This window comes from Pteronotus mesoamericanus, unplaced genomic scaffold (genome assembly GCF_021234165.1).
Source record: "Pteronotus mesoamericanus isolate MK-2021 breed Mesoamerican mustached bat unplaced genomic scaffold, CSHL_Meso_final scaffold_54, whole genome shotgun sequence".
Taxonomy (NCBI): domain Eukaryota; kingdom Metazoa; phylum Chordata; class Mammalia; order Chiroptera; family Mormoopidae; genus Pteronotus; species Pteronotus mesoamericanus.
The window spans coordinates 1978699-2006006 of NW_026555321.1; the positions used below are offsets into that span (position 1 = coordinate 1978699).

Genomic DNA, 27308 nt, shown 5'->3' on the forward strand with positions numbered 1-27308 from the left:
GAGCCAGCACTGCAGGACTCACAGGGTCTCCAGAGAGGCAGGCCTCAGCGGGCCCCACCCAGGAAATCCTCTTGCCCTGGCTGTGCAGGGCGCCCCCTGTGGGCATTTCCCTGAACTGCTCCAGGAGGAAGCAATGCATTCCAATGTTTCCTCCTGTAAAGGTATTTTTACAGCATCATGTCTTATGAAGAATGTACCACTAAACCGTGATTTCTACCCTTCCCTAACCTTAAAATAGGGCAGAAAAAAATGTTCTGTCCTATGTCCAAGCCCAAGGCAGTGGAAAAAACTGGTCAGGGCCAGCAGATGGGTCAGAGCCATACCTATTTTAGACTTTCTCCAAACCCCGCTCTTGCCGTTCATGCTCGGCTTCTATGCGGTCCTTCCCCTCCATTCCTGGTTTCCTGAGAAGTAGCCTCACAGCAAAGGATGTTGCTCCGAATGTGCCCGAGTCCAGTGTAGCTCCGATCCAGACCCTGCCTACCCCCGCCCCCCACCCTGCTCCGTCCTCCCCTTTCAACTCCAGTCTAAACCATCCTCATCCTCACCCCAGTTTTTCCTCGGTCAGGACAACACCCGTTAATCCGCGAAAGACACATCTGCTGTTTCTTACACTCACTGTCTAAAAAAGGGAGAAAAACACAATCAAAGGGAGGGAGGGAGGAAGGAGGACGAGGACAGAAGGAAACTCCTCTGGAGGAAGGTGTGTTCGTATGTAACAGTCTTCAAAGGTTCCTCTAGGAAGAGTTTGCAGCATTAAGTTTCCTAAGACAGGAGATGGGGTTCTTGGTGTCACAGATTCTGAGACAACACACGAAGAGAAAGTGGGGGACGTGAGCCCCGAAGGACAGGAGGTGGCTGCGGCTCTCCGGCACGACGCTGGTTCGGCACTCGCAGCTCAGCACCTCAACGCCTGCCGACGCGTCCGCCGTCCGCGGTACAGTAGAGCGATGTGCTGGTAAAACTGATCCAATCCGAAAAATAATATTAATAATAATTATAATAATTATAATAATAATAAAAAGTCAAGGTAAAATAGCAGCTGCATTTTATGTGTTTGTTGGTGTTATGAGATTTCCAAAACAAAACACAACTTCTGTCTTTTTTTCTTCCTTTCCTCTTCAGATCCACTGAGTCTGGAGATCCACACATGTCCTGGGCTTAGATGCTCGACTCTTTAGGGGGCAGGTCCACGTTGGTGACGGAGGTCACCAGGGAGACAAGACAGTCCGAGGCAGTGCCGCTGACTGACCTCCGGATCAGGGACACCCGCTCCTCCACGCAGCCCGCGGACAGGCGCGCCTCCGCGTCGTGGTCCCAGCACTCCTCGACGGTCACGCAGAGCTGCGCCAGGCCCTGTGCGGCAAGGGGGCGGAAACACAGCCTTGTTGGTGCCCTCAGGGAGGACCGGCCTGGGGACAGCAGGCTCAACAATGTTCCCGAGGATCGAGCAGAGCCCACAGGTGCGTCCCAACCCCTGCAGCCGTGAGCAGGGGCCTGGGGGTCACGGCGTGAATCCGGGTGCCACCCCTCCAGGCGGTTACCACCCTGAGCCCACTGGCCCACAGACCTCATGGGAGGTCCACTGACTCTCAACATAGGAAGGGGGGAAGCCAGGCCTCTCCTGGGGCAAATTCAGTGATATTCAAACAAAATTTTACATGAAGCCCAAGTCATGTGAGAGTCCAAAAAGCAGTGATCACGGTGGGGACCAGAGGAGGGCACTGTCCCACCCTATTCCTCATAGCACCCGGGAGCGGTGGGGGGGGACCCTCCCTAGAGCTCAGGGAATGTGGTGTATGACACGCTGCACTGGAACCAGCTGTGTGGCACTGGGGGAGGCGGAGGACGGACAGGAAGCCCATGTCCAGGAGCTCTCTGGCCTGCTCCGCCCCTGAGGCCACCCCCTCAAGGTCCCTCTGGACGCTGGGCTCCTCAACTGGGACTGGACCAGCTGCCCTAGGACCTCTGCCTGGGGAGATTGGAAAAGTCTGAAGCGGAAGGTAGATTCAGGCCCAGCCTCCACCTTCTCCATGCGCAGCCCTGGGTTCCAGGGAGCAGCGTGGCAGCTGAACTTGGCCTCAACGGCTTGACCCCTGATGGTACGTATGGCGGAGGGCTACTCCCAGTGGTCCCAACACTGTCCTTTTTCTGAATTAACCCCGGGATGGGCGGGGGATGTGGAACAATGGAGCTGAAGGCAAATATCCCTCCAAGATAGGAAGCGGTTTACACTGCTGGGGTCTTTGGTAAAACATCCCTGGAGCAGAGGAGCCCAGATGTCACAGGGCTCGGCCCATACCCAGAAAAGGACGAAGGCAGAGAACAGAGAACATTTACCAGAGCCAATCCATACTAATTATTTATATGATCGGTATCCTGCCAAGTGATTTATAATGATAACTCATTAAATCTATTACTACCCTGAGGAGACAGAGGCTCAGAGAAATAAAGCAATTTGCCTGAAGTTACCCAGCTATGGATTGGCAGATTCAGGATTCAAATCCAGAAGGGCCAGGCTCAGGGCCAGCAGGCTCCTCGGGACTGGTGACAACCTGGGACCTGACCAAGCAAACCCAGAGCCACCTCCCTACAGGGCACCGAACCTCCCTAAGGCCTCCCTGGTGGAAGGGAGAAAGCGCACTAAGTGTCCTCTGGCCTGGCAGAGGAGGGGGCTGGGGGCTTGTCTTGCTGCCTGAGGCACCCTCTCTCTCTGTACTATACCCCCTTGACCTTAGGCTCTCGCCACAGGTGAGAACCCCATTCCCTGCTCCTCGGCAGCCACCTGCCACCCAGGCCCCTCACCGGGTGCTTCAGCCAGTGATCCTTAATGGCGGGCCGCATCTTCTTGTGCACAACCACCTCCTGCAGCTCCTCCAGCGAGGGGTGCTGGCCGATCTCTTCTTCAAAGGGCAGCATGTACTCGTCCACGGGGCCTGGGGGTGAGAAGGAGCCTGGCGGGTCACCGCCAGGTCCCGCTGCTCCCCACCCGCCCATAGGACGCCTGCAGCGCGGCGCACTCACCATCGGCAGCCTTGCAGCGGGAGACGAGCTCCCACAGCACCAGCCCCATGGCATACATGTCGATGCGCAGGAAGGCGTCTCTCTGGAAGTTAATAGCCCCCTCGAGCACCTCCGGGGCCATGTACCGCCGTGTGCCCACCTGCACAAGGGTAGAGAGGGTCTACAGTCACCATCCACGCAGATGCTCTCACAGCTGGACAGGGAGATGCATCCTTCCTGCACCACATGGGGCCAGGACGGCAGAATTCAGAGGAGGACACTGACAATGATGGCAAGGCTCGGAGCGCCACGTTCACAGGAGCGTCACGAGAGGCCACGGGATACACTGCACCTTAACGACCGTTGAAAATCTCACGCCCTCGAGACGGCAGTAAGCTAACCTGGTGCTGCCTCTACCCCATCAACACCATACAGGCCACACAGACCTGTGTTTTACTGAGATTAACACCAAAAACAAAAGGCAGGGGACAATACTGAAAAATATCAGCACGGATTGTTCTAGGATGATTTGTTCAGGCTTAATTTTTAGTTACTTTTTCTAGACTTTTGGGTTTGGATTCTTCGTAGAGCTTCTATTTTACCTTGTTTAATATGCATAGCTGAAAAGAGAAAGACGGAGGCAACATGGACGAGCAGACAAAAATCCCCACCGGGCATCCGTGTTGCTCAGCGGACCGGCCGCTCGCGCCACCGCACTCCAGTTCGCCTTCCCCGCCGTGAACGAGGGCACCGCATTTGGTGTTCTCCGGCAGCTCTGAGCCCACAGCAACCACTGCCCGTGCACCTTGCCCGCCGCTGAGCATCAAAGGGCAGCGCCACCCTGTGCCAGCCCCGCTCTTGCAGCCTGAGTCGCGTTACCTGCCCGTGGGTGTCCCCCGGAGGCTTCCCTGGCTCAAACCGAACAGCCAGGCCAAAATCGGCCAGCACGGCCGTGAGGTCGCTCTTCAGCAGCACATTCTTGCTTTTAAAGTCCCTGTGGAGACAAGTGGACTGAAATGAAGATGAACATCATGGTCCAACCTACCTGCTCCTGGCTTCCCGACTCGGCTCTCAAGATGTGGGAGCCTGTGCCCTACAGCCACCAGAGACCCCAGGGCAGGCCATCCCGCCAACCTGGGGAGCAGGGTCTGCCCCAGGCGGAGTTCCATGAAGCCGCAGGCGGGCAGTTTTAGGACGTCCCCCTCCAACACTGCTGGGAGAATCCCTAATTAACTGCGCTTCCCCAGAGGTGTTAGCACGGCACCTACCCCCACTGGCCGGCAAACTCCATCCCAGTCCCCACGGTACCAAAGGCCAGACCCACGTTCACAGAGGGGTTGAGGGCAGGCATACTGACGGGGATTCGGGCTTTCTGAGGATTTATGCACATGGGACATGAGAGAGCACGGCAGCTGAGCCCGCCCGGATTTCTGGGCAGGCGCGGGGGCTTGAGCCCAGCACGAGGCAGGCACAGGGCCGGGCGCTGTGCGCGCGGTCGGCCTGCCTCTTCCCAGCAGTGACTTCTGGTCCTCAGCCTCCCCAGTGCCTGTCTCGGCTTTGTTGTGAGGATGAAACTGAGGAGGTACTGAGTATACATGCTCGGGGCCGCCCCTGGCACACTTACTATGCACTACTGTTAGGCTGAACCATATGGAAGAGTCGACATTCAACTGTTTTTGACCTACAAAAATGGCAATTTCATACAATCAACCTTTTATGACATTACTCTTAGTACCATTAGGGGCCCTACAGCTTTGAATCCTGGAATCCGAAGCTCCTTCCCCTCCCTCACACAGAACCACACTAAACTAGGTATGGTGAGGTTACTATATTTTGCTGTGTATAATGCACACTCTTGTGCCCCAAAGTTTTGAGGAAAAAATAAGGATGCACAGTATACATGTGTAGTACTAATTCCATATCTACATAAATGATTTTAATTCTTTTATATACGCTTATGTGTTTAAAGTGTAACTCTAGAAAGCAGTAACGATGCTCAGACGCAAAATAATACCCTGAAATACAATAATCTGTTTTGTTTCTAAATAGAAATAAATAAATAAGTAAATAATTGAATTAAAAGATTAAAACGAAAGATTTTCTTCCTGAAAGTATGGGCTGAAAACGTGGGTGCGCGTTATACGCAGCAAAATACGATCCTCACCACCTCTGCACTCCCGTCCCTTCCTCCATGAGATGGGGCTGAGAAACACGGCATCACAGGGCGGCTCTGAGGGTGAAATGAGCTGGTACTTCTACGTGTTCAGAGCACCACCTGCCATGGAGGAGCGCAACGATGAGGCGTTAACACAGTGGCTCTCAAAGTACAGCCCACGGATCCCAGACGATCCCTGAGACTGTTTCAGAGGACCTGCCAGGTCAAAATTACATTCATAACAATCTATTATTTGCCTGGTGTTTACACTCCTTTTCTCAAGAGTATAGAGTTTTCCAAAGGCTACGCATATGTGATGTCAGCACTGTGACAGTTAATGGGATGTGTGTGCTTCAGTACAGCAGATGGAAATAGACGTAAGTCACGTACACAAAGTTCTCTTGGCGAGTGGAAAGGGATTTGGAACAAAAAGTTTGGGAACTGCTGAGCCAACTCTCTGGTAATGGAGTCAGCATTTCCTCCTGCAGCCACTAGAGGACACCAGAAAACCGGCCTGCGAGGCCAGGCCAGGCCCAGACAGGGGTGGAAGGCACACCGGGGGGCAGGTGGGCCCAGGTGTTTGTACACAGTTGCTTCTGACACACCACAGAGTGGCCAGGCCTGTTTATAAAACTGAGACCCACCAGGCCCTGTGCTCGCCTTCCAATCTTCTCTGCAGCTCCAGGCCAAGCACAGAGAGGTCACCAGCAAACCCAGGTACCTGTGGGCAATAGACGGCTTGTGGCCCTCGCCGCGGCACCAGGGCACGTCCTCATGCAGGTACGAGAGACCTCTCGACATGGTCTCTGCCACGTGACACAGTTCGTTCCACGTGATGATGTTCCCCTTGAGGTAATCCGTGAGGGAGCCCTAGAGGAGAAGGCACAGAACTTGGGCACCGGTTCTGGGCACAGGTAGGACCAGCCCAGCGCTGGAAGGCTGTCTCCGTGGACTGGCAGCTGGACTCCTCTCCTGGCAGGCTGGGACTGACACAGAAGACACGAGCCACAAGGGGCTGCAGGGGGGTGGGGGCTGGTGGAGTGTTCAGACGTGTTAATTATGAAGTCACTACTTTTAGTCATAAAAAACTTATCCCAGAGGTAGGGGTTCTTACTGTAGACACTCACGTCCACACCTGTGGCAGGAACCTGACTGCGGAAGGCCACCACGGGGCCCGGGGCCGTGGTCAGCTCACCTGCACGCCTGCCTCCAGGGGGTGTGGCTCACCTTGTCGTGGAAGGCGGTGATGAGCCACAGTTCCACCTCAAGGTTGGAGCCTCGCTTCTCCGCCGCGATGAACTGCAGCAGGTTCTCGTGCTTCATGCCGGGCGTGCTGAAGATCTCCCGCTCGCTCTGCCATGACTGCTTGTCCTGAGGCAGGGAGGCGGCTCAGCCCTGCTACAGCCGCACCACCTGCACAGTCTGATGCAGAACCGCACCCCCACCCCCGTCCCCCACAACCCCAGCCTCAGCACGGATAAGGGGGCTAGGACGAGCTGGACCGAGCCGTGCCCCGGAGCGTAAGCCAATAGTGATCCCTGAGATCACGCAAGGCCAACCCCTGCTTTATAAATGGGCACACGGAGGTGCAGAGAGGGCAGCGCGTGGCCCAGGATCACCCAACAAATGAGAGGCACAGCTGGGCCTGCCTTCGCTAAGGGTCTCGGGCAAGGACCTGGGGTAGCCTGGTGTCCACCATCTCTAAGCAGAACATGAGGTCAAAAACAAACCCCGAAACCCAGAGTGGATCACAGTTTTGCAAATCAGGGATTTGCAAAGCTCTACCTAGCTGCGCAGTACATGCCACTGCCCCCAAGGGGACCCACTTCTCTCTCATTCCACCTATACGGGGCCTGGACTGCCCAGGGGCATGAGCGCTCGGGCCACAGCGCCGGCCTGCAGCCCCACACTCACTCACCTGGAGTGGGAAGATCTTGACAGCCACAAAGTCGTTCATGAGCTGGGCCTTCCAGACGCAGCCGAAGCGCCCCCGCGCCTTGATCTCCAGCAGCTGCAGTGGCTTCAGGCCCACCAGAGGGGACGGGGGTGGGGGTCCCGGGTCCTGGGGGAGACCAGCCTTAAAGAACCTGTCCTGGCCTCGCCACCCGTGCCCTGCCCTGCCCTGAGCCAGCCGTCTCACCTCGTGGATGTCCACGTGGCCGTAGGGGGCTTTCCGGTGCCGGTACATCCAGAAGGCCAGCAGGACGATGAGGGAGAGGCCCCCGATGGGCAGCAGCGAGTAGGCCAGCACCGTGAGCAGAGTGGGGGCTGTCGGGGGTGGCTCGTACGTGACTGGGGGACACACGGAGCCCTGTGTCACACAGCCCGCCCACCCCTGCACCTCCAGGGCCAGAGAGCCCGGCAGCCACTCCCCACCCAGCTCCAGAGCTGAGCGCTCCTCACGGGCCAAGGGAAGGCCCCAGCCTGCCTCTCCCACGGCCCTCACCTTCCGGGCCCCCGGCCTCCGGCAGGTGGGTGAAGCGCTCGTTGCAGAAGTTGCCTTCACAGCAGCAGAAGTACACCTGGGGGTTCTCCTCGGTGGCCACACACTCCTGCCTGGAGGCACATTTTCCCACACCCCTTCTCAGCCGAGGGACCCCAGACCGACCAGGGCCCACCCCCGCTAAACCCTCCCCACCGACAGACGGCCTTGTCAGTAAGCACCAGGGGGACAGCACAAACCCACTTCCTGGGAAGCAGGACCAAAGTTGGGGAGAGGCAGCCAGGGCAGACACTCACAGAGAGCTTTCTGGGGACTAGACCTGGTGAATGCAGTTCCAGACAAGCTGGGAACCCGCTGCTCCCCTCCTTGTCCAAGCTCCCGCGAGAGCCCCTCTTTCCCCACCCGCCCTGAATGCCAGGCCTGGCTGCCCAGACACCCTGCGACCCCCGTGGTCGGCGGGGGACAGGGGGGCTGCGGTGAACTGAAAGGTGGGCTCGGGGTACCTGTCGTAGCAGTTGAAATCGTCCAGCCAGCAGCCCTTCTTGACGAGCTCGATGGTGCCGGAGCTGTTGCGCCAGGACGCGTAGCAGTGCAGCCGCTTGTCCTGCTCGCCCTCGCAGCGCTCCAGGCCGCTCTGGTTGGTGCGCTCCAGCTCCCAGTTGGCGTTGTAGTAGATGCACTCCCGTGTCTCAGCCTCCCCACGCCCGGAACCTGCGTCCCAGCCCAGACGTCAGAGGCCTGCATGGCACTCCACCGGCCCCTGCTCCCTGTCTTGGACCCAGGCCACCCACCTGTCCTCAGTGCGCCAGCCAGCACGGCCCCCATCTCATTCCTCTCCCTGCCACCGCCCTCAGGCCCAATCAACAGAGAGGGGGCCACACACCTCAGGACACAGGATGGAGAAAACAGCCAGCCAGACTGACAGCCAGATACCAAAAAAAAGTGTGTGGGGGGGGGCGGGGTGCTCTACCAACACCTGAGGCTCCTGCATGGAGGCTGCTTCCCTGCATCAATCAACAGAGGGATCCCCAAAACCCCAGTGCATATCAGAGGCACTGTATGGGGTGGGGGGCGGGGAAGTGTCCAGTCCACACCCATCCAATTGCAATGGGGGCAGAATCTACCGGGTTGATCGCCCCCATCTGCCTCAGGCAATACGGATACAGACCTCAGGGGCCCCAGCAGCTGTGGTCTTTGCCTCGACCCTCGCTCATCGCGGCCCCCCAGGGGGACACTGCTGGTGCACCCCCCACAACCCCTGGCCAGACTGGACAGGGCACAAGGACCCTCCTGTGTCTTCTCTGCACCGGCGACCACTCCTGCTGCTCAGTAGGGCTGGAGAAGGTCATGAACTATCGGGCCCTCGTGTTCAGGGTGACGCTCTGGAGGGACCACGGGAATACGTGCCCCAAGCACAAGGAGGAATGGCTGGTGGCTGAGCCGTGGTAACAGATGATCCCCCCCGCCAGCCAAGCTTGGCCCCTGAAGACACCCACGGGCGCTCCCCACCCTCTCCTGCGCCCTCTTCCACCCCCTGCACCAGAGCCACCAGGTGGCCAAGGCTTTGATCCTCAAACGTGGCTTCAAACATTCACCAAATCCATCTTTCTCACCCAACCTCTCCAAAACAACCCCCAGCTCAGCCCAGCCCTCGGATCTGCGCTTTGCCCCCTCCTTTCTTCTCGCTGCGACAGAAAAGGAGGAAGAGAAGCCAAGGGAGACCCCCAGGAAACCGGCTCTGATCCTGACCTGCCGCCGAGTCGGTCAAGCTCCCAGGTCTCCCTTCAGGAGTGCCCTGCCGTCGTCCCTGTAGGGGGTGCCCCCGATCAAGGGCGGCGGCGGCATTTACAGCCTCAATGCCAAAACCCCACGTACACACTCAAGAGGAAAGCGGCACCAAGCCCACTCCTATCCTCCCAACACTTCTTAGGGTAACTGCGAGCTGGTGACCCGACACCGCCCTGGCTTCACTCCCCTACAACTATTCCCACCCCAGGGAGGAGGGAGGAGAAGGGAGGAAGGAGGGGTCAGAGCACCCCCACGGAAGGACAGCCAGCCCACCAGCAGCCAGGAGTCCTGCTTCACCATCCATCGGCCTGAAAGGCTGGCTGGAGCAGCACGGAGAGAAAGACCTCCCACCCCAAGCCAGGGGAGCCCCCCTCCCATGCCCCAAATCCTCAAACAGCCCAAGGTTCCCCTCTCCCGGCACTCCACCCTCATCTGAGGCCATCCTGAACAAAGAGCTGGCTATCCCCTTACACCCGGGGGCAGGACGATGTCGTGAGGTGGGCGGGCCCCACAGCAGGAGTGGCCATTCTCCGGTCAGACCCACCCCTTCTCTGTCTCTGCAGTGATGGGAGGCTCCTTCCAGAAGGGCTCGACCAGAGGTGAGCCTCGCATCTCAAAGCTCCCGGTAGGACTTTAAAGATTCACAATGTCACCTAAGCAGAAGGCCAGGGTCCAGCTATGGCTCTAGCCAGCCAATGCCATGGGGACTGAGCTCAGACACGGGTAAGAAGAAAGAGCGGGTTCTCCACCACCCAGGCAGCTGGGACCCAGCCTGGTCTGCAGGCAGGGCCTCAGGGTCCACAGAGAGGCTCCTGCAGCGGGGCACACTCACTCCCCGCCCCTTCCCCGCCAGGCCCTGCACTCAGCTGAAGGCTTAAAGTTTGAGGGGAGAATTGAGGGGATGGGTGGGCGTAGGAGACCACAGGCCGAGCGAGCACACCAAGGCCGGGAGCCAGGAGCTCCCGCAAGGCACCCAGGCCCCTGACCCCCTGCAGCAGCATCTGGGGGCTGGGCCAGGGGACGCGCCCAGTGCAGATGGCACAGGGCCCCATGTCCCGGCCGGGGACCCGCTGCTTTCACAGCAGCAGTTCCATGGGGGTCCCCAGAGAGCGAGACTCGCGGGGCAGACAGGAGCGCGGGCACTGCCCACCTGCCTCCCGCGCCGCAGTCACACGGCACTGCCAGGCCCCTGAACGTGCCAGGCTCTGGGCTCACTTAGCACAAGCGATACCTCTGGCTGCAAGAGGCTGCCCGCTTCCTCCTTGAACGTTCAGCTCCTCCCTCTCCCTGGATCAACTCTACTTGTGCTTCCTCCGAAATCTAGTTTATCGCCCGTGATGAATTAATTGTCTGTTTAAAGAATATTGCAGACACTCAAAAAGTGTGGAAATGATGTAACCCAAGACAATCCCCAAGAGAAAATTACATAATGCGCGCTCATCTGAGAAATAACAGAGTAGGAACGTGCTTGCCAACAGCTTTTTAAGTGTCACGCTTCCCCCACGAGACTGCAAAGCTGATGATGGCAGAAGCCTTGACCGTGCATAGAGCACCAGGACCAGCTCCGGACACACGACAGACGGGTGGATAGAAGGTCCAAGGAGCGGACAGAAGGACACAGTTATTTCCTGGCTGGGGCAGGATTTCAAAGGGCGGGACAACAGGAGCGGTGGCCCCACCCTGCTGCCCAAGCCCCCAGGTCCTCCGGGCAGTGTCCGTCCCCATTCAGACAGGCCGCGCGCCCCCCACCCCCAGGCTGGGAGCCAGAGCAAGGGAGGCCGGCAGATGTGGAGAGCGGCCCCGCTCCCCTCTCCGGGCCACTGGTCAGGCAGGGACCCCTCTGGCCACCGCCGTGGCCATGACCCACGTGCACAGGGAGGGGCACTCCGAATCTCAGGGCTCCAGGGGTAGGACGCAAGGGTTTGGGATGTCACTGGCCCTCCGCCTGACTAGATCCTCGTACAGGTGACTGAGACACAGTCAAATGGTGGCTGTCGCTTCCTAGCTGTGTGACCCTGGGCAAGTTATCAACCTCCCCGCCCCGTGCCTCTGTCCCCCCGACTTATGACAAGGGGATAATTACAGCACATGCTCTCAGGGCTGTTGCAAGAGGGAAATGAATTAATGCATTTTAGGAGTAGGTAGAACAACGCCTGGGGCTGGCATGTTACCTGTTACATTAGAGTCATGTGCCTCCCCTTCTGTCCAGGACTAGCCTTCACAGCACAAGCCCCGCCGCGAAGCCCCCGCCCCACTGAGAGCACAGTGTGCGCACCCACGCACGCGGCAGCTTGGCGTTCAGAGCCTCAGGGGGACCTGAGGAGAGAGCAGACTCCACGCCCCGCCCACACCACACCCAGGCCCTGCTGCCAGCTGGAGACCCAGGGGCCTCCCCCCTCCTCCCTGCTCACTGGCAAGCTCTGCTTCTGCACACACTCAGCTATTTATAGCCCCTGGCAGCGCTCCAACCACCAGGCCGCCTCTGCCTTTTAATAGACATGGGGCTCCTGCCCACACTCCCGGAGCCAGGGCACCCATGCACCGGAGGCTGCCTCTGACCTCCGGCTCACCCCCGATCCTGCAGGGGAGGAGGCTGCGCTTCCACGATGGGGTGGTCTGTGGCACCCCCTCACACTGGCGGCCTCAGAGCTCCAACAGATGGGAGCTTGCTCCCCAACACCTGGGCAAGGGGCTTGCTGCATTCCTGAGCTAGAGCCAGCCCACTCGCTGGCCTCCGAAGGAGCCCGGGATCCAAGTGACAGTGTCCCCAGCAGGCAGTCCCTGTGTTGCAGGGGCCTACACCTCGGTGCAAAGAAGCCCCCACCCTCTCCAAGCCCTTGGTCTGGCAGTGCAGAGAAACCCCACCCCAAACAACACCACCACCTCATAACAACAGCAGCAGCAGCAGCAACAGCAACAACAAAAACCCGGAGTACCTGCAGATTCCACTCTGAACAGACCTCCGGGGGAGCGGGACCTCAATGGGCACATGAGGAAAAGCGCTCGAAGGTCTGCTTCCCCAGTCCAGTTGGCCTCCGACGCGCCCCTCTGTGCGTGGGGGAGGAACAGAAGAAACCCTACCAGGGTCCTGCCTGTGACGGCCTCAAAGCGCAATGGGGACAGGGAAGAGTGACAAACAGGTGGAAAAGTGAGGGGTGATCAAGCCACAGCCCTCAGGTAGTTGCTGAAGCTGGAGTGGCCACGTGTCCCTGGGGTTTCCCCGAGCTCCGGGCTTGGGGCATGTCCCACCCAGCCAACGCCTCCCAGAGGACCCCTGCAGCCCGAGGGCCACTGTATGCGACCTTGGCTTCCGGAGACCCCCCGGGAGCAGGTGCCTGGCTCTCCCCACGCAGGCACGCGAGGCGCACCCTCCCAGAAGCCTCCATGCCTGAGAGGTGGCCAAGCAAGGACGATTCAGGCAGCCCTGTGTTCTCCACTGTCCAGTTCCAGGTCTGCTCAGAGAGGAGAGGCAGCCGTGCACACCACCCCACTCCTGCCCGTGGCCAGGCTGCCTTCCTGGGAGGCTCCTGCCTTAGCCTCTCCTGTCCTGCCCCGTCAGGAGGCAGCCCTGCAGGCGGCTGAGCACCTGCCACCCCTGCAGGTTCCGCGGAGGAGCCACCGGGTGTCCGTGTTCATGACTCCACCCCCCCAATCTACACAGCGGTATCTTCACCATCTTGCCCACAACCAGAGCAAGGGTGGCCGGGGTGATAAGGGAACCTGCATGGGGGTGGGGAGGTGGCAAGAGGAAGGTTGAAATGTGAGACAGACAGACACGATACACAAGCGCGCGTGCACTGTGGAACGGCATATTTGTACAAAGGGGCACAAAAGAATCCACAACATACCTACACCTTTCAATTTCTTTACATAAGATAGTAACTCTTGGGTATCTGCTTCTGGCAGCCAAACACAATCTCTGACTGACACATTGCTTTTTTTCTCCACACCCATGTATTTGTGAGCCATCCAGATTGATACACATTTACTTAGCCAACACAGAGCAGGCACTATCCTAAGCACCTTACAAATCCTCAGGACAACCCTGTGAAGGTCCTCGTTTTCCAGATGAGGGCGCTGAGGCACAACGAGGCGAAGGAACCTAAGCGTCACACACTGCCGTGGAACCCCGCAGCCTGGCTCTGGGCTAAACGGCATGGCACGAGGTTCCTCAGCTCGGGGACACATCCCTCCTCAGTGCTAGGTGTCATCAGTCCATCCCACGACCCAGCGCCTCTTCGGTTTCCACCCTCCTGTTGCACTTTCAGGTTACTGTTGCTGATTTAAGCGCTGCCAGGATGCCTTCTCTTGAATCCTCATTTGCAAGGTTCCTATGTTCACGCATGGGTGTTTTTCTAGGAAATATACCCACAGGTTAGAGACGCTGGGTCACAGGGTGTGAGCATCTTCAACTCATTACACACTGTCAAACTGTTCTCCAACGTGGATGTACCAATATATGTTCTGTGCAGACTAAAGCACAACTGAGCCACATGCCCATGCCTGGATATTTGCTCACTTGGTCAGTGTGAAATGGGTTTTGAGCTCCATTCCCTGATTACTTGTAAGACTGCGTGCGTGCGTGCGTGCGTGCGTGCATGTGTGTGTGCGTGCGTGCATGTGTGTGTGTTTAAGCCTCTCCTGACTACTGCGCATTCACATCCTTCCCCATTTATTGAGGCTGGGTTGCTTTTCCTCTAAGCTGCAGGAACTCTCTATTTTTTTTTTTTTTTTTAAGGTATAAACCCATAAGGACGACAATGGGAAAGAAACACAAAAATGAAATTTAAAGTTGGAAAGCAGATACCAAGCGGTCAATGACCACAGACTCCTGAGCTGGCTGTGGAGGAAGCCGAGAAGCAATGTGATTCCCACCACAGAACCCTCCAAACTCAGGAATCTGTGGCGCCAGGTGTTTCTGGAAGAGTAGGGTGCAAATGAGTCCAAACACAGAAGGGTGATGGTAAGGAGCAGCAAGAGCCCTCAGACCTTACACTCATCGTGACTGGGAGCTGCCCCTCGCTTGACCCAGCAGAATAGAAGGTTATGTTGGTTTTTTAAAAAATTTTTATTTATTGATTTTTAGAGAGAGGAAGGTATAGGGGGAGGGGAGAGAAAGAGGATGGAGTGGGGGCAAGGGGGAGACACAGGCGGAGAAAGAGACATATTAATTTGTTGTTCCACTTATTTATGCATTTCATTGGTTGCTCTTTCTTCTTTTCTTTTAAAAAATATTTTTTTATTTATTTTTAGAGAGAGGGGAAAGGAGGGAAAAAGAGAGGGAGAAACACTGATGTGAGAGAGATGCATCTAGGTTGTCCCTCGGAAGCCCCCAACTGGGTACCTGCCTGCAATCCTGGCATATGCCTTCGCTGGGAATCGACCCAGAGACCTCTCAGTCCACAGGCTGGCACTCGATCACTGAGCCACACCGCTCAGGGCCACTGGTTGCTTTTTCTATGTGCCCTGACCAGGGATCAAACCCGAAGCCTTGGCATATCACAACACTCTAACCAACTGAGCTCTCTGGCTAAGGCAAAGGTTGTGTCCTAAAGAAGATAAAATAGTGAGCCTCTGGACGGGTGGGAGTAGGCAAATTTGAGAGTATGGGCACCACACTAAAATAAGAGTAATACAAAATAGTGTACCAAATACCAAACCCGCTAGCTCTTGTTCCCCTGTGGCTCCCAGGATGATAGCAGCTGGGCCTATTACTACGCACCCCCCAAAAGAAAACAGAAGATACTTCTCAGGAGACTCTAACTAGCTTCAAAAACAACCCAATCAGCTCATTCTAACGAGTCCCACTCATGAGCTTGGAGCTTTCAATCAGTATTTAGATCTGTCCTTAAATATGAAGAGTTCTAGGAGAGCCACTCCCCAGAAAGACAGATTAAAACAAGCAGGGGGTGGAAAAAAAACTTGGAGAAAACAGAGATTATGCAGGATGATAGCTTCAAAAATTGTATCAATATCCTCAGAGAGAGAAATGGAAATGCACTGATGAAAAACGGTGTAAAAAGGCTAGAAAATAAGAGCTCTCAGGAATTCAAAATACATAGGTATGACAGCAGAAAAATCAGCATATGGATTAAGAGATAATGTTGAAGAAATCTTACAAAATGTAAAGCAAACACAGATACAGAAAATCAGAGAAAAAAGAAAAGGAATTTGGAGGCCCAATCCTGGAAGTCCAACACCTAAATAATAGGCGTTCCAGAAAGAGCAAGCAAAAGGGAAGAAGGCAAAGACCAGCACAGTGGATGAAATGGGTTCCCCGCCAAGGCATATCACTGTGAACTTTCACAACAGTGGGGACAAAAAAAGATCCTACAGCAAACGTCTAGCAAGAGAGAAATGTTATTTATAAAGGATTAGGAATCAGAATGGCTTTGAACTTCCAGCAGCTAACAGTTGGAGGCTAGAATACATACAATTCTATTCCCATTATCTGCTCACCTATCTTCCACCAGAAGCTTACCATTTTAATTACAATAGCTTTACAATGAATCCTGACATCCCATAGGCTCGCCTTGTTCTTTTTCTTCAAGACAGCCTTGGCTCTTCTTGGTCCCTTGCACTGTTTTATTCTGAGGCTTAACTAAAGATTAAACCCTAAAGACTTTTTCTGTATCTACTGAGAGCATCCAGTAGTTTTTCTTAACTGTGTTAACATGATGGATTCAATTTTCAATTGTTATATCAACTATGCATTTCTGGGATAAAAATACTGGGTCAGGCCCTATCCAGTGTGGGTCAGTTGGCTGGAGGATCATCCTGTATCTGTATCCGAAGGGTTGCAGGTGTGATTCCAGGTCAAGGCACATACCTAAGTTGAGGACTCAGTCCCCAGTCCAGACATGTACAATCCCTGGTACAGGTGTACAGAAGGCAACCAATCAATCAGTGTTTCTCTCTCTCCCTTCCTCTCTAAGAAGCAATGAAAAAAATGCCCTCTGGTGAGGATTAAAAAAACAACAACAAAGCTTGGTCATGATGTATTATTATTTTACATATTGCTGGATTCTATTTGTGAATTTTTTCATAATTTTTGCATCTAATGTGCATCAGGGATATTAGTTCTATTTATCACTCCAGCTCTTTGTTTCCTTATCTCTCTTTCATTGCCTTTTTTTAAATTTGAAAACTATTATTCGATTTGTCCCCTTCATCAGCTTGCAAATTATAATCTTTCTGAGCCTTAGTGGTTATCCTAGAAATTAGAGCATGCCTTCTTAGCAAAATCTAACACTAATGGGTAATTGTACTCTCTTTCTGAACAATGTAAGCATTTCCTAGAACAATTAAATTTCATTGTCATTTCACTTACATATAGCACTGCTATCTGTTTTGTTTTTATATGTATCTCAAACTTAATAACATATTTTTCTCATAAAATAATTGTCGGAATATTTCATTGTTCTTCATTCCTTTCTGCACCTCTGGCCTTCCATCTAGATCATTTTACTTCTGCCTGAAGAACCTACTCTTTACTTGAAACCTTCATTCTTTAAGGACAGTTTTACTCAAAACAGAATTTTATGTTGACAATTATTTCTTTCAGCACTTAGAGCTATCATTCCATTGTCTTCTGGCTTCCAGTGTTTTTGAGAAGTCGGCTGTCAACATACTGCTCCTTTATTCTCTGGCTGCTTTTTAAGATTCTCTGTCTTTGGTTCTTGGAAGTTTGGCTGTGATAAGAATAGGCATGAATTGTTTACTTATTACCTTATCTATGTTCACAGGGCTTCTTGAATCTGTAGCTCAGTGTCTTTCATCAGTTTTACAAAGTTTTCAGCAGTTATCTCTTCTGCCTCATTCTCTGTACTTTATTTCTGTGGCTCTGATTACATGGATCTTAGACCTTCTCACTCCATTCTCTGTGTGTCTCCCTCTCTTCTATAATATCCATCTTTTTTTAAAAAAAAAGATTTTACTTACTTTTTAGAGAGAGGGGAAGGGAAAAAGAGGAAAGAAACATCAATGTGCGAGAGACACATTGAGCAGTTGCCTTTCACACATCCCCACTGGGGACCTGGCCTGCAACTCAGTATGTGCCCTGACTGGGAATCGAACTGGTGACTTTTCAGCTAACAGGCCAGCACTCAGTCCACGGAGCCACGCCGGCCAGGGTTATATTATCCATCTTTTTGTTTCCATGGTTCAGTCTGTATATTATCTTCTGATCCATCTTCCAATTCAATAATTCTCTCGTCAGTTGTACCCAATCTCCTGATAAAATTATTCATTGAGTTCATATTTTCTGTTAGTCTACAGGTCACTTCTATAACAGATTTTTCATTTGGTAGATCTACTCGTATATTTTTCTAGCTCTCTGTTGAAATTGCCATTTTAATTGCCTTGACCATAGTGAGTATTGCTATTATTCAATATGTATATGATAACTCCAATTTGGAGCTCATCCAGGTCTGCTTCAATTCTGATGTTTCTGCTAGCCATTTACTTTAAATGATTAACCAGTCATTATACATGCAGAATTGTTTGTAGAAATACCTGGAGGCCTCAAATGATGTTATATTCCTTGAGTGATGCTACCTGTGCTTCTGGCAAGCAGTTAGGGGCACCATTCATTCCATAACATCTTAATCCAACTTTAGAGTTTGTCTTCTTTTGGCTCCTGTCACCCCTATGTCTTTGGGATCCCAACTCAGAAAGAGGAGTTCACTATACTCTGTTTAGAACTCCAATTCCTTTCTTCCTAGCCCAACAAGGCTATCAAATGCAATTCTCAGTCTCTCAGTGACCCATATGAAAGGACTGAACATAGACCCAAATGTCAATGTCACCACCCAAGGACTCTGTTCTCACACAGATCCTGGCCTACTAGGTCTTCACTAGCTTCTTAGCTATGCAATGCTTCCAACCAGAGATGTTTTCTTAATGTGTCCAACTTTTCCAAGTGTCTTCAGAGAGTTGTTCCTGATTGTCAGAAGAGGAGATCTCCATATCTACTTTTGAGCCAGCTTTTAGACATACTTCCAGTATCATATGATACCCAAAGAGGATATATATCTATATATACATGGAAACTGAGATCACCAGTGTAGACAAGATTGCCCAAGGAAAGTGTTAAGAACATAGATCCCAGGACAGACTCATGAAAAAGTAACTTCCATTCCAAATTGCAACTCAAAAAGACAGCATTCACTTTCAACCAAGTTTACAGTTTCAGACTGTCACGGAATAAACCATGCAAACCACTCCCCCAACCCCCGCAAATTCACAGATTGAAGCCCTAACCTCCAAGGTTACATATTGGGAGATAAGGCCTCTGCAGAGTTAATTCATGTTCAATAAGGTCATAAGGGTGGGGCTTATAAGAGGAAGTTGTAAAAAAATAAAGCTGGTGTCCTTATAAGAGAGAGGAGTATATGTACACAAGAGGAAATTTCAGCCATGTGAGGACACAGCAAGAAGGCAGCTATATGCAAGCCACAAAGAAAGGACTCATCAGAAACCAACCCTGCCAGCACCTTGGTTTTGGACTTCCAGTCTCCAGAACTGTGAGAAAATAAACTTGCTCTTTAAGCCACCCAGCCTGTGGTAATCTTATGGTCGTCCTAGCAGACTGATACATGGACAGTGCACATCACCTGTACAATGTGGGAAAGCTGATACAATACCACTTGTAATAGAAATAGCACCTCAAGTCCAGTGTCACCTAAATCCACAAGCGGGGCCCGACAAGTGGGCTTACACGAGGAATCCCAGCAAAACAGCAGTGAAAAAGTAGACACCATGCCCTGACTGGTGTGGCTCAGTGGGTTGCCTGTTTGATTCCCAATCAGGGCACAAGCCTGGGTTGCGGGTCAAGTCCCAGGTTGGGGGCGTGCGGGAGGCAACAGATCGATGTATCTCTCACACATCAATGTTTCTCTCCCTTTCTCACCCCCCCCTTCCCCTCTCTCTAAAAATAAATAAATAAAATCTTAAAAAAAAGAAAAGAAGACACCATGCTGAAGAAGACAAGGGAAACAAGGGCTTGGGAGAACAAGTCATTTCTAATGGTCTTCTCTACTTCTTCAGTCAACCGTGGCAGAAGGTTGCTCAAGGGAACAAGGCGTACACTCAGCCAGGAAATGAAGGTCACCAAGGCTCCTTCTGTCATGAGAAACTTCTCACCAGACTGTGAAATAATTCTTCTCCAGGTTTCTCCCGTACCCCCTACCACCATTTTCGGCACATGGAAAATCAGGATCTTCACTGGGGTTACCACTAGCGCCATCACTCACAGCTCCTCAGCAGCCTTCAGCGAGCAGTTCAGTCTCTTCAGAGCAGGAAAGTGGCATGGAGCGTAGCGAGTGGGCACACAGAGACACACACAACACACCATCCCAAACCCAGGCGGCACATCCTGGCTAGTTCACTGCTCCATTGCCATCCACCTCCCTCCCATCATCCCCTGCCTCCCCGGACTCTGGCACCACGGGAACCAGCAGACTCAGACACAGGAAGCAGCCTCTCCGGCGCTGCTCAGACACTAGCCAGCGGCAGTGACGCGCACTCTCGGGGTGCCCTTCATGGCACGGGCTGTTTCCAGCCGCTGTGATCTGGAGTTTCTGGCGGGGAGGAGATGCTCACAGGTTACTTACTGCAGAGGACCACCTGCCAACTCACCCAGCTCCTGCCCCCATCGCTACCACCTGGGTAGCCTGGGAGGGCGGGGCGGGGGGAATGTATAGCCATTTCTCAGTGTCTATTAAAATTTTATATATACATGTCCTACAACCCAGAAATCCTTCTTCTTGTCATCAATCCTTGGGAAACAATATGCGTAATTTGTACACAATCAGAAAGTCCACCAGTAATAGGTAAGATAAAATGTAGTCTATGTATCCAAACTTTGAAATTTTACATAGCTCTTAAAAAGACTGAAGTAGATCCATATGTATCAGAGAAACTGCCAAAAAATACCTGAGTTTAAAAAGCTATGGCATGCAAATTGCAAGTCACAAACATGGTAAGTAAAAGGTGAACACAAAACAGTTCATTCTGTATGACTCCATCCATATAAAGCACAAAACAGGCAAAACTAACTTATGCTGTTAGACGTCAGGATAGTAGGGGTGAGGGGTGGAGAGTGGAATGCAGCCAGAGAGGGCTTGGTGGGGCGCAGGCTGGTAAATCTCAGATTCTTGACCTGGATATTAACTACATGGATGTGTTCAGTTTGCGAAAAATTCATACAGCTATCACTTATGATACTTATATATGTATATTTCAATTAGATGTTTTTAAAAGGGCAACTGCATTTTAGGTTAAAAAAAAGCAAACCCTCTTTATTTCTCTAAGTACGTCCATAGGTGCGCAGGTAAAATGCCTAGATATACAACGACCTGAGAAGGCTCACTTCTGGAGGGAGGACTCGGGCAGGGGGCAGGGGAGACCCTTGTTTTATCTACAATATCTAAATTTTTGCAATTAACATATCTATATGATTTGGAAAACAAAAATGAATAACACAAAGTGGGAAAAGAAATTAGGGCCAAAAGTGACCTCTCCTCCTCCACCTTACACCCTGGGCAGCGAACCGGGAGACCCAGGTTTGGGTGCACTTTTCACGGCAGGGCAGAGAGGACTGCCTTGCTCTGGTTCGCCTTCTCCCCTCAAGTGGCCCTCCAGGACCCATTCTCAGGTGGAGGGCAGAGCAGGAGGACCCAAGCCAGGAGAAAGAAAACCAGAATTATCTAACTTTCCCACTGCTCTATTGTCTAAGCCCCTGGGCATGAACCCTGATTCCCTGGACCTCTTCATGAGACCTGGGCCACAGGGCTCCCCTCCAACTAACACCCTACCCGAGCCGAGTTCCAGGTGGGGGCCCAGGTCTGTCTGGTTTATACACACCTGAAGGGAATGTCAAAACTTGGGTGAGAAAAAAAATCCCAAAAAGCGCATAAAGTAAGGGTTTCTTAACCCAGGGCAACTAGCCCGGGGCTCTGAGAACTCATGCATGTTTTCTGAATTAATGGCGGGGGGGGGGGGGGAGTTGGCACTTAGACATAAAAAGGCATTGTCCTCATACCTGAAAACACTGTGCACCGCTATATAAGCCAGAAGGAAAAGTCATCCTAGCATCAACACTCAAGAGAGGCAGCTTCCAAGTCAGCCTCCTGTTTTCATTGGCTCAGGTCTAGGAGGCAAACAGGGGCCCCTCCCTCTCCTTAGATGGACAGACAACAGCTGGTCTGGTCACACCTTCTGAAAAGCTCAGCCACAAAACCCGGGAAGCAGCCTCCTCCATCCTCCAGCCAGGGGCTTGGGTTTCCAACCAGCTTTCCTTTTCCTTCCCCAGAACTAATTTTAGCCTCCTTGGTTGTCAGAGTAGATCTGAAATAGTGGGCAGAGGAACGTTTGCAAACAAGAGCATAAGCTCACCTCACAAGACATCTCACCTCCAGCCCAGAAACTGGCCCGAGAGAAGACCCACTATGCGGCAAGCCAGGCCCCCAGGGAAGGTCCCCTTGGGAGGAGGGACACGCGTCTGCCCACTGGGGCAGGCTCCCTTTCCAACACCAGCTCCCAGCAATCACGTGTACATGAATGAAAACAGCCAGGTAGGGCTGCCAGCCCCTGAGAGAGTCTGGAAAAGGCACTTGTATGGGCAGAGCAAGACTAGAATAACCAGGGCAAAGCATGTGGCTAAAGGGGGGAAGCCATGATTGATCCTGGGCCAGGAAGAGGCATGGAGGCCCCCCAAACAGTCCCAGCCTGCATGATCAGTTGATTACAAGTACCTACCATTGTCTCAAGCAAAGACATCCCTGAGAAACTTACAAAAGACAAGCCTCAGAAGGAGGCAGGAGCATCTCCTCTCCCCCATCCCCACCCCTCTGCCACCTAACCACCTGGGCATCCAGGGGCGGCGCCCCCGGAGCCTCAAGGAACAAGCACCTCTCAGGCTGGTGGGGGCCTGCGAGTCGGGTGGAGAAAGACAAACCAAAAGGAAGCACTGAACAAGGGGGTGGGTGTCTATTCTGGAACAAAGAATGGGTGACAGGATGAGAGAGGAGGAAGAGAAGATCAAGAATTTTAAGAAGGCAACCAAATTCCTTTGGAAAGACCCCCAAAGAGGTGGAAAAGGAAGTCTCAACCCCAGCAAGCAACCCTTTTAAACAAGCCCTTCACACCCCAGGGATGCGAAGTACCAGGAAACTGTAGCTTTTAAGACTGCTTCCTTGCACCCTAAGAGACCGGTCCACAATCAGGTCCCAGAGCAGCAAGCCGTGTCCTGCTGAGACCCGAGCGGAGCCCCCCAGGAAGCCCCTCCCAGCAGAGCTAGGAGCAGGGCTGCGGGGAGTGGAGAACACACACAGGGCCTGCCAGGCTGCCAAGCCCAACAAACAGGCGCCCCTAGAGAGCAACCCCTCCAGTCAGGGCCTCCAGTGCGGGCACCTGTCAGGGGCAGCTCTATCCACACCTCCCCAGGTCCGGGGGAGGAAGCCTGGCCCTGCCCTCCAACTCCCTGAGGCCAGGGTAGAGACCTGTGCCCATACCTTTGGGGAGAGGCTGCCCCCGTGCCCCGGTGTCCCCGGGCTCGGGCTCGGGCTCGGAGCTCCAGGCCCACAGCTGCTGCGGCTCCTCGTGGCGCCACGCAGCCGGCCCGCTCAGGGGAAAGGGCATGCCCGCGGCAGGCTACAAGCCCGGGCGCTCCTCTGGGCGCACACAGACAGCCTCGGCTCCAGCGGCTCCCAGGCCCCAGCAACAGGCCCTTCCTGACATTCTGCGCGTGTGGGCGGGAGAGGAGCGAGTGCAAACCTCAAGGCGGCGGTCAGAGGCGGGTGGGCGGGTGCGGGCGGGCAGGCTGCCCGGCCACCCACAACCGCCGCCTCCCTGAAACCCGAACCACTTCTGGGAAAACTCAAGGACGCCAGGATTCTCCTCCGTGGCCAGCGGTACTTCAGAACCACTCATTTCCAACCAAATTCTCCCACGCTGAGCAGGTTTAGCGAGGCACGACTCTCCCAGGCTTTGAGGAAGAGTCAGCCTCCCACTCTCGTTCTGATGGGGTAGGGGTGACGGGAGGCATGTGCCGGGAACCGCACCTCCCAAACTGTCTCTTTAAAAGCACGACCACATTCTAGATCAGACGTTCTCCACCTGAGGTGATTTTGCACCCCGTCCGCCCAGACATTGGGCAATGCCTGGAGACATTGTCAGTTATCACTATGAGAAGTGCTACTAGTATTTAGCGGGTGGCGGCCAGGGATGCTGTTAAACATCCTACAAGGCATAAAAGAGCACCCCCGCCCACCCCCAACACAGACCAGAAAATCATCAGCTCTAAACTCAACGCTGTCGAGGCTGAGAATCCTGCAGGAGAACGAAGTCCAACCTGCCACGACCCTGACTGAGGACTGTCCAGCCAGTGCCATTCTCCCGAGCGTCACCCAGACCAGCGCCCCCTCGCCCCTCAGATCCCAGGCTATGGTAATAGGCCAGAAACTGCCAACGGGTCCAAACTCTAACTGGATGTCCATGGTCCCCCCTTATACGACCCTGAGCTCCCCGGCAAGGAGCTAAATGTTTTAGCACTCACGTGAGGGCTTCCAGGGAGAGGAGGAGGAAGGGAAGGAGACCAGGGCTGGAATTTAAACATTGGGCAGAACCTGAACCAAAAAATAGAAGTAAAGGAGAAATCACGTCCTGTGACTAAAACAGATTGAGTCCAAGTAGCAAGGTGGGAATAAGCCCAGTGCCCCCTGCCCCCCAGGACTGACACAACGGGCAGCCAGGACTTCAGGGTTCAACCTGGGGTGGGGGCAAAGCTTCCTGGTATCAGCGCAAAATGGTGAGTCGCATATATAATGCGGGCATGCATGCGCGGGCACGTACACACACTTATTTGTATTTCCGTGGGGAAAGGGTCTGCAACTTTCACCAGATTCTCAGAGGAGCCCACGATACAAAGGACCATGGTGTAGGACATGGCCTCTTCACTGGCGCCCCTGAAAAGGAAGTTCTCCAGGTGAAGTGCCAGGGGACGTCCAGGTGCTAACTGGGGACCTCCATGCCCAGAAAGTCCCCAAAGGTAATACACCACAGAGGCCCCGGGGTTCTGGGTCTTGTTTCCTCCTGGATGTACAGCCTGGAAAGATGGGCAAGTTTCTCCCATCATCTGCCTCAAAAAGAGCCTCTCATAGCTGAGGAGGGTGCCCATTCCTCCCAAAGGGCAGCCTAACCAGCAAGAGCGGGCATTGTCTGGAGTGCTCAACAGGTACAAGGACAGGTAGGGGACAACACCCTTCCCTGTGGAAGGGCACAAGTGGCCCGTGGTTCTGTGGTCTGCATCCCTGACAGCTGCCATTACGCTGGCCTGAGCGTCACTTCACTCACCCCCAAACACTTCTCCCCCGAGGAAATGGACAAGATCTTCAGGTCCGAGAGCAGCCAGCCTGAGGGCAGGCTGAGACAGTCCAGGCCCGAACTTCCTGATAGGACAGACAGGAGTCAGGGGGCCCTCCCTAGACAGGGGCTCCTGACATCCCACTCAGAACACTTCCCCCCACCCCGGCCCCGTGGGCCCTGATCTGAACCCCAAGTACAGTACTGAGACAGACGTCAGGAGCTCCTATGGGAAACACAGATGTATCCACCGGGGCATGGGGCAGCTCTGCCCATAGATCCTTAAACGTCAGAGCAGTAGCCACCAAAGGACTGATGGGTGTGACCACAAGAAACACCCAGTGACCCTCACCTCCCTCCCAGGGCAGAAACACAGGTCTTTGAATTTCAGTCTAACCCCAGTGGCCCCCATCTTGCAGGGTGCTACTCAGGCCAGGCGGGGGTAACGGAGGGAGGAAGGGCAAACACAGTGTTGAATGGGTGGGCCGGATGCACCCTGCCCTGCCTAATCTGTGAGGGAGGTGAGGACCGGTAAGACCACACAGAGAACATTAGGAGAGGGTTTCCAGATCCCAGGAATGTCCAGAAGGATTTGAGAGACAGCCAGGTGAGCTGTGAATGGCTATTAAGTCAGCTTGCTCCTCCCTCCCCTCCCAATACCTTTCTTTCCTTGGGAAAAAGCAGCTCAACGTTGCACTTAAAAGGAATCCAGGGCAGAGAGGAGAAAACGAAATGGCCCCAAAAGAGCCCCGACGCTCCCTTCCAGAGTGCCCCGGTGCCAACGGAGGTCTCTATCCTCTGGTCCCTACACTCAGGGTACGAAGCACCAAGCCCCACAAAGAGAATCCGCTTGCTTTGATGTAGACAGCTAAGTCAAGCAACATCTCAAACGAGGCGGACTAAGTGGGAGTAGGGGTGGGATGGAGATCCCGGATCCCCACCCCCGCAGCAACGCGGGGATCCCAGCCCCGCCCCTGCACTCCGGGCCCCGCCCTTCGCGGGTTTCCCAGACTCCGCGCTGCTGCCACCGAGGGCGGCTAGGGACCCGCGCTGCATGTATAATGGGGGCTGGGAACAAAGACGCGCAGGACCAGGCTCTCCCGGTGCCGCGCCTCAGCGGCCGGGCAGCCGCGGGCTTCTCCGTGGGGCTTCCACGCACGCTTCCCAGAGCTACACAGAGCCAACTAGAGCGCGGAGCCGGTCCCTGCGTGCACACCGATTTGGGCGAGCCCCAGAAACGCTGAAAGAGTGAAAACCGTGGTCCGGCCTTAGGGGAAAAAGCGCCTCCCCCGTAGAACTCCGCATATATACACCCGCACACTGCCAACCACACGCCGCGCGGGCCAACCGCTAGCCCCGCGGGTCATCCACACCCGCCACGTGCTTCCTGGAAGCCAGAAGGAACAGGGACCTGTTGGTTTTCTTTTGCGCCCCACCTGCCCTCCAAGGCGCCCAAAACAAAGTGGTCCCGTGGGTGGCTGCACCTCGCTCCCTGAGGCCCGCCGCAGGGAAAGCGGGCGCAGGTAGGAGCGGGTGCCACCGGCCCGCCTTGTGCAGAACACTACACAGACTCTGGTGGGATGGGGTGCAGAGAACTCCGAGCTGTGAAAAGCAACCCATTTCGCTACACCTAGTGACTATGAGAGTCGAGTAGCCCTCTCTACAGCCGCTGCTGCACCTACAATCCCGCCACCCCGGATTAAATCTGCCCGCCCTGCTTTACCACCTTTCCCACGCTCTGGTTTTCCTCCCACTCTCCCTGGGTTCCCCGCGCCCGCGTAGCCCGAACCCCGACCCAGGGACTCCGGGTCCCGGCCCCCATCGTGGGATCGCCTCCGCTAACCGGAGCCCCGCAGACTGCCGCACAAACATCATCCCCCCAAGATCAGCTAACGGGACGCGGGGCGCGCCCCTAGTCCCCGCCCTGGGAGGTGCGAGCTGGGTGCAGGTGGCGCGGCAAGGAGGCCGCGGGCCCGCCCTTTGTTGGTAAACACCGCGCGCCGCCCGAGGCCGGCCCCGCGCGCCCTCCCGCACCCCCCATGCCGCGCCCCGTCCTTACCCGCGCACAGCGATCCCCAGAGGAGGGCGAGGGCCGCCCAGGGCGCCGTCATGTTCCGCGGCGCCGCCCCGCGGACACCCGGAGCCTGCGGGCAGGGCCGCGCAGCGCTCCCTGAGCGCGCAGGGCCCGGCGGCGGCCGCGCTCTCCTTCCCGCTCCTTCCTTCGGTCTCGTTCCCAGCGCGCTTCCCGAGCCTTCGTCCCCGGGCAGCGTGCGGGCTCCAAGGGCCAGGCGGCGGGGCCGGGCTCAGGGCCGCTGCGCGCGGCACAGGCTGCGGCCCGGGCTCCGGGGCGACGTGGGGGCCGGGGGGCGGCGGCGGGGCGCGGGCCAGGGTGCGCCCGACTCAGGCATAGCGCGGCGGGGCTGGGCCCGGGCCCCGGGCGCAGGGGCCGAGTCCGGAGGGGCCATGAACGGGGGGAGGGGTGGGGGGGAGGGGAGCTGAACCGAGTCCAAAATGGCTCCTGAGCCGCGGCCGCGGAGACGAGCCAGCGGGGAAACC

General features: G+C 54.8%; 1 protein-coding gene across 2 annotated transcripts; it reads right to left on the minus strand.

Annotated features, from left to right (window-relative positions):
• Positions 1 to 1060: 1060 nt before the first annotated feature.
• ACVR2B (activin A receptor type 2B) lies at positions 1061 to 27007 on the minus strand. Of its 2 annotated transcripts, none has more exons than XM_054595634.1 (11): positions 26812 to 27007; positions 8105 to 8312; positions 7605 to 7714; positions 7299 to 7450; positions 7077 to 7220; positions 6386 to 6529; positions 5880 to 6028; positions 3883 to 3997; positions 3025 to 3163; positions 2806 to 2936; positions 1061 to 1356 (listed from the first exon to the last, which is right to left on the minus strand). In XM_054595634.1, exons 1-11 carry the CDS (start codon positions 26861 to 26863, stop codon positions 1162 to 1164), a joined length of 1539 nt encoding a protein of 512 aa, XP_054451609.1. In that variant the 5' UTR covers positions 26864 to 27007; the 3' UTR covers positions 1061 to 1161. The 2 variants fall into 2 exon arrangements, with proteins under 2 accessions (XP_054451609.1, XP_054451608.1); XM_054595633.1 differs by lacking the exon at positions 26812 to 27007 and adding an exon at positions 22904 to 23162.
• Between the last annotated feature and the right edge of the window lie 301 nt (positions 27008 to 27308).